We start from the raw sequence: 7,701 nt of genomic DNA on the forward strand, positions 1-7,701 counted from the left end.
GAAAAATGACTATAATTGATGGTATTTATTTAATTCGCACTCGGATATGTAAAATGAGGAATACCTCCATTTGACTATATACCGCACAGAGCACTTGACAAATACGTCTGAACGCTACGGTGTCTCAAGCGAGCGGAGAATATCTCGGAATTGAAGGGAGATATCGAAATTTTGATAAGGACCATTTTTGTAGATCTCACTCAGCTCCGTAAAAGAGGTTCCTACAAAAATTTCGATATCTCTCTTGGATTCCCAGATAATCGACAAAAACTGATCTGTTCTGAAGTGAAATTGACTTTTCCTGTTTTATCAATTCAGGACTGATTTGTTTATTAATCTTGGAATTGTTTTTTCAGCTACTCCCGCGGATACAAGAGAGTTTTCGAGGAGTACGCCAGTATCTTAAGACAGAAATGTCCAGCGCTTCAGATTTATGGGGGGAATTATGATCCTCCGAGTTATAACATGTTACTCCCTAGATTTTCGGTAACTCCACTGAATTTTTGTGCTTGTCGGGCTATATTTTTGTCGGGGTATATAAAGACTCAATTGAAACAGAACACACTTACGGAAGGATCCGAACACCTTCGGCACCTGCACTCAAAGTGCTTCGACATCATAAGATATCTCCTCCTGATGAAAGTGTCCCAGAGGGGGCTGATGTACGTCATCGTCAGCTCCTCGCCCTCCTTGATCTTCACAGTAGCGCAAAGGCTCATCACGTCATTAGCCTTGAAGTAATGACGGGTGTTAGGGGTGCACGAGTGGTTCTGCATCGCCCCGATGGGGTAAAGAGCCCTCAAACTTATCGCTCTCGAATCGTCAGCGAGAGTTCCTGTCTCCATTGCATTCGTATCCATCACTCTGCAGACCTTCAGCATAAACTCCTCCTCCATGGGGTCTATCCCTCCATCCAAATTCCCTTTCAATAAGTCTATCTAATTATTTATTATTATTTATTCATCTTCTTTCGTTCCTTTCTTTCAATTTCATCAAGTTTTCATCGATTTTTTCATTCCATTTAATTGATGTCATTCTCTCATTTGAAAATTAATAATGAGAGGAGAATAAAAATGGTCTCTGTCGAGAGCTAGAAAAATTTCCGATTCCAACCCCTGATCATGAACCCATTTTACCCCAGTACCTCTGCCAATATCACAGAAATCGTTTTCAAGCTCCAAAAATTCGTTTTTCTAAGATCTTAGAAAATTACGAGGTAAAATGGGTTCATAACTAGGGGGTGGAATCGTAAAATGTTTCAGCTTTCGGATGAAAAAAATTGAATCGATCTATTTCCCCTAGTTCTTGAGAAAAAGAATTTTGTGAATGAAGTGAATGTGAAATGGTCATTTTTGTCCTTTTTTTAATAAAAAAAATTGATTTTGCACTAAAAAATTGAAATTTCACCTCTCTACCATGAAGTGGCCCCTTGTGACCCTTCATCGCCACTATGAGTTCCTTATCCTCGTCCCCAAGAGCTAGTGAACGAACCGGAAGTACCGACATCAGGAGTTCCTTGGAGAACATGGACCCGCAGTTAGGTCTCCACTTTTTCAGTGTTTCGCACTCCCTCTCCACGTGTTCTCTCGCATTTTCGCACGTGTCGGAGCAAACGGGAAGGCCGCAGCCCCGGTCGCAGGGGAAGAGGGTGACGCCCGTTTTGTGGCAGTTGACGCACATGGGGGGGTGTTTGTCGTAGCACCTGGGGCCGAGGATGACCGGAGCGTCGAGCACTATCTCCTCGCCCTGTTTGATGTCCCGGGCGGCGAAGAGACCGCGCCCGTTCAATTTTGAGGATCTGACGCACCAGGGCTGGTCCTCCGAGGCTGGGAGACCGTGGGAGGACAGGTGGCGACGGATGAGGTGCTCCATTCTCTCAGGATCATCCATTTTTAGGAACTAGGGGGGAATTACCGAGGTTTTTGATTCAGTAGTGAAGCGGTAAAACGGCTTTTCCATCACTTGTGCGTAAAGTGACATTTTACGCACGCTCCGCGTGCGCAAAATCCCACTTTTCGCACCCTGCTCGCTCTGCTCGCCAACCCTTATATTACCTACATATGACCTTCGTACGATCCCCACGTGATCCTTATTCTGACCCTTGTTACCTTTATGTGGACCCTCAGTCTGACCCTTAATCTTGTGACCCTTAATCTGACCCATATGAGTCTTAATCTGACCCTTGTGACAACTATTTAGACCCTTGTAACCCTTAATCTGACCCTCGTGACTGATATTCTGACCTACATAACCTTTAATCTAACTCAGTGACCCTTATTTTGTCCCTCGTGACCCTTATTTTGACCTCCATGACATTTATTCTGAACCTCATGACTCTTATTTTCACCCTCGTGACCCATACTCTGACCCACATGACCGTTAATCTAAACCTCGCGGCCCTTATTCTGACCCTCGTGACCCTTATTCCAATCCTCGTGACCCATATTCTGACCTACATGACCTTTAATCTAACCCGCGTGACCCTTCCCCTGACCCTCGTGACCCTTATTCTGACCGTCGCGGCCCTTATTCTGACCCCCATGACCCATATTCTGACCTACATGACCTTTAATCTAACCCGCGTGACCCTTCCCCTGACCCTCGTGACCCTTATTCTGACCGTCGCGGCCCTTATTCTGACCCCCATGACCCATATTCTGACCTACATGACCTTTAATCTAACCCGCGTGACCCTTATCGTAACCCTCGTGACCCTTATTTTGACCCTCGTGACCCTTATTCCAACCCTCGTGACTCATATTCTGAACCTCATGACCCTTATTTTGACCTTCGTGACCCTTATTTTGGAGTCTTAATTTGGACTACCAAATTTTTATCACCAGAAATCGATTTGGATTTTTATAATATAGAGAGACACCCGTGGGAAAAGTATTTTTTCATCACTCGTGTGTCAAGTGACATTTTACGCACGCCCCGCGGGCGCAAAATTTCACTTTCCACACATTGCGGCATTAAACCATTTAAGTCGACTTAAATCGTTTCACCGCTTCCCTACTTAACTATTACACAATTCAGAAATTTTTTCCTTGTTTTGGGGAGGATCGATAATTACAGTAGGGATTCTACACCATTTAGCCTTCTAATTTTAGAGTTTTTGGAGAGAAAATTTTATCGATTCGTTCAGAAGATGTTTCATTATTTAATCAGTCCTAATTTTTTAGTGTTTCGCATGATTGATTACTTGTTTGGGCTTGTTTTCTACTTACAATCAAGGATAATTGCGACAGTGAATGATCAAGTTGTGATTGCTTCTCAGAGTCGCGAGAAAAAGACGAGCGCGTAATTAGATCAGAACTCCACTGCCTATTTGACTACATGCATCTGGGGTTCGAAATAGACTGCGCGAGAGGCCCCGACACCTTTTCCTCCCGTCGACACTTTTATTTATATATTTAATAAGATGGAGACTGGACTGATTCAATCCGAGTCGGATAGAATTTTTTTTGTTCAATCATGTTTTCGTTCAAAAGTGCATATTTACAGATATTCACAATTATTTACAAACAAAAAAAGGTGTATAAAAAAATTAACGTTTTATATCGAGGATTTAAAACGTTAATTTTAGTCGGATGGAAAATCGCGGGAGGTGATTGGGCTGGTGATGGAGATGAAGAAATAGAATGTTTGACATGGTTGAAAGTAGAAATTCCAATTTTCTCAGTAAAAAATAAAAATCGAGACAGAACGGCGCTCGTGCCATGAGGCGACCGATCGAGGATTAATCTGACCCTCGTGACCCTCGAGACCCCTATTTTAACCTTTAATATTGGAGCCTTAATTTCGATTACCAAATTTTCATCACCAGAAATCGATTTGGATTTTTATCATATAGAGAAATACCGAGACCCTTATTTTGACCCTTATGACCGTTAGTTTCTAACCCGCATGACCCTTATTTGGACCCTCAATCTGACCATTGTAATCCTTAATCTGACCCTTGTGACCCGTATGGATCCTCGTGACCCTCATTATAACCCTCGTAGCTCTTTTTTCGACCCTGGTGTTTCTGGCCCTTATTTGGAACCTTAATTTCAACCTTGTGAGACTTATTCAGATAAGACCTTTAATTTGACCCTTGTTACCCTTATTTGGGCCCTTAATCTGACCATTTTGACTTTTAATCTTGTGACCCTTATTTTGACACTTAATCGGACCCTTGCGCCCTTTAATCTGATCCTCGTGACCCTTATATTTGACCTTGTGAGACTTATTTAGACCCTTAATCTGACCCTTTTGAATTTTAATCTTGTGACCCTTAATTTGCCCCATATAACCTTTAATCTGATCCTTGTGGCCCTTATTTGGATCGTTATTTTGACTTTTAACCGGATCCTTGTGACCTTCAATCTGACCCTCGTGACCCTTATTCTTAACCTTGTAAGATTTATTTAGACCCTTAATCTTACCCTTGTTACCCTTATTTGTGCCCTTATTCTGACTCTTTTGACTTTTAATCTTGTGACCCTTAATTTGACCCATATAACCTTTAATCTGATCCTTGTGAACCTTATTTGGACCCCTATTTTGACCCTTAATCGGAGCCTTGTGACCTTTAATCTGACCCTCGTGACCCTTATTCTTAACCTTGTGAAACTTACTTAGACTCTCAATCTGACCCTTGTTACCCTTATTTGGGCCCTTAATCTGACCGTTTTTACTTTCAATCTTGCGACCCTTAATTTGTGAACCTTATTTAGACCCTTATTTTGACCCTTAATCGGATCCTTGTGACCTTTAATCTGACCCTCGTGAATCCTATTCTTGACCTTGTGAGTTATATAGACCCTTAATCTGATTCTTGCTACCCTTATTTGGGCCCTTAATCTGACTCTTTTGACTTTTAATCTTGTGACCCTTAATTTCACCCATATAACCTTTAATCTGATCCTTGTCACCCGCATTCGGACCCTTATTTTGACCCTTGTGACCTTTATCTGACCCTCGTGACCTTTTTTCTGACCCTCATAACTCTTAATTTCACCTTTGTGACCCTTAATCTGACCGTCATGATACTCGTGACCCTGATTCTGAACCTCATAATCCTTATTTTGACCCTCATGGCCCTCGTGACCCTTAATTTTAGAGTCTTAATTTCGAGTACCAAGTTTTTATCACCAGAAGTCGATTTGCCTTTTCATACTATAGAGAGATATGAAGACAAAAGGTTCATCTTTTGATCTCCTCATGCGCAACTACTTGATAACAGTCATGAACAGCTCTAATTGGTGTCTGTTTACCGTCAGATTTTTTATTTTATTCATTAATTTTTCATTTTATTTATTTAAAACTAGGGGGCTTCGCCCCCTGCTCGCTTCGCTCGCCAACCCCGGGGGGGTTCGCCCCCCGCTCGCTTCGCTCGCTCCCCCCAATCCAACTGTCAGCCCCCCCACCGCGTTTGACCCTGGGACACCCTCCTCCCTTCTAACCCCCCCGACCTTGGGCACCCCCTGACCACCCCCCCCCACCTTTAGGCGTCGCCTGAATTTTTGCCTCGCCTGAATTTTTGCGTCGCCTGAATTGTCTTAAATTTTGCCCTTATTTTTTTATTATATAGAGAGATATATAAAATCACCCTGTGACCTGTCAGGATTGGGTTGGCTTGAGTCACATCGGGTCACATCAGGTCGGTTGGGGTCACGTCGGCTCGGGTCACGTCGGGTTGACTCGGATCACGTCAGGTCGGCCCCAGGACCATATCTGTGTCGCCCCACGGTCGGATCAGTGTCGCCCCAGGGCCGCATCAGTGACGCCCCAGGGCCGATCTGTCGCCACAGGGCCGGGTCAAGCGTCGCCTGAATTTTGAGCGTCGCCTGAATTTTTGGGCTTATTTTTTTATTATATAGAGAGATATCAGAATTTTTCAGAAATGTCCGAAAAATTAGATTTTGGAAAATGAATAAACATCCTTCATCATTAATCCGAGATATCACTATTGATGAGAATCATCTATCGAGCGTGATGGCACGCAGGCGTATGTCCACCCGCCAGAAAAACTACCCTTTGTTGTTTACAAGTTGTCATAGATACACACGGGTGAAACGGGTCTACCAGTGTATATACCGGCCTCTGTACATACTCATTCAGTCGGCTTTTCATTTTAACGCGCGCCAGTATGACGTTAAGGTAAATTCCACGGAAATCGGGGGCTTTCCACTTTACATCGATTTTATTTTTTTTTTCGCACTTTATGAAGTAGTTTGTCGAGCATTGCGGTTGACTGGAGATTTTATCTTCAGGTGTTTGCGGTTTTTTTTATGTCTTTGACCTCTGGGTACCGCGATCACATAAATGTGTATTGAAATCATATTCGAAAGGGATTCGACGAAATGTTATGAATAAATTCTGGGGATAATGGAAAATTTTCAGTCGATGATAAATTGAATTTTTGAATTTAGGGGAAAGATTAAATTTTTGACGATTTTAATTCAATTTTTTAGGGAATGAAAACGGTTCAAGACTGAAATTGAAGAATTTATGAGAAGAATTCAGTTTTTTTTCAATTTTTATGAGTGGTTTATTGAGTTCATAATTTTATTTCAGAAGAGTTTGTGAAGAGATTTATAAAAAATTCAGTTTATTTCGTGATAATTAAGGAAATACTATTTTTTCCTCGACTGAACGTGAGGAAAAATCGAGATTTCAGTGGTTGATTTTTCCTACTACCGACTAATAGTGAAATTCACAAACATTTCGTAATTCCTTTATATTACTTCTTCGTTTCATAAATTTCTCATTTCATATTTTTGGAATGGTTGAATGGAATTTTCATGGTTTTCCAATAATAAATCTCAATTGTTTCCATTATTTTGGACATGTTAATGAAATCATTCATTTTTTAATTCGATATGAAATTAGTATTATCAAATAATAACAATAATCATTATTCAAATCATATTCATGCATTAAGGGTTCAGATTTCTACATCTGACCCTTGGAATCTTTACATTTGACTTTCTGTTCAAATGCGTGTTGGTTAAAATCATGAAATGACGGATTATTTTATGAAGAAAATTGTTCAGGAAAAATGTCTTGATGGATTTTCCAGCGGAAGTCACATTACTTTTGATGATAAGAATCTTTTATTTAAATTTTGTTCGCATTTCTCGGATCAATACGGTGCGGGTGAAAAGTTGAAGATTAATTGTGTTGATAATTGTCTTAATAATTTGTAGAAAAAATTGAATTTTGAATTTTTTCTTTGATATTACTCCTTCATTTGATAAATTCTTCTTTTCATATTTTTGAAATGGTTGAATGGAATTTTCATGGTTTTCCAATAATAAATCTCAGTTTGTTGTTTGTGAACAAATCTGTTGAGTGTCGTATTTACATTTTGCTTGATTAACCCTTGTAAATCCCCAATTGGCCTTTGAGATTTCTACATCTGACCCTTGGAATCTTTACATTTGACTTTCTGTTCAAATATGTGTTGGTGAAAATCATGAAATGACGGGTCATTTTATGAAGAAAAGTGTTCAGGAAAAATGTCTTGATGGATTTTTCAGCGGACGTTACATTAGTGTTGATAATCAGAATTTTATTATTCGAATTTTGTTCAAATTTCTCGGATGAATAAGTTTGCAGGTGAAAAGTTGAGGATTAATTGTGTTGATAATTGAAGAATTTGTAGAAAAAACTGAATTTGAGCAAATTTAACAATTTTTTTTTCCGAAAATATAA

At 40.4% G+C, this 7,701-nt stretch overlaps 1 protein-coding gene across 1 annotated transcript in view; it reads right to left on the reverse strand.

Moving 5' to 3' along the window:
- Window positions 1–3,304, reverse strand: part of LOC107039174 (SET domain-containing protein SmydA-8) — an 8,736-nt gene extending 5,432 nt beyond the window's left edge. The window contains exons 1-3 of the mRNA XM_015258664.2: window positions 3,228–3,304; window positions 1,408–1,899; window positions 570–938 (exon numbers count right to left, since the gene is read on the reverse strand). Of these exons, the coding sequence (XP_015114150.1) occupies window positions 570–938; window positions 1,408–1,890 (852 nt within the window). The 5' untranslated portion in view covers window positions 1,891–1,899; window positions 3,228–3,304. The remainder of the gene's footprint in view (window positions 1–569; window positions 939–1,407; window positions 1,900–3,227) is intronic.
- Between the last annotated feature and the right edge of the window lie 4,397 nt (window positions 3,305–7,701).

This window comes from Diachasma alloeum, unplaced genomic scaffold, assembly GCF_001412515.2.
Source record: "Diachasma alloeum isolate Michigan unplaced genomic scaffold, Dall2.0 Dall_scaffold_00294, whole genome shotgun sequence".
In the NCBI taxonomy this organism is placed as follows: domain Eukaryota; kingdom Metazoa; phylum Arthropoda; class Insecta; order Hymenoptera; family Braconidae; genus Diachasma; species Diachasma alloeum.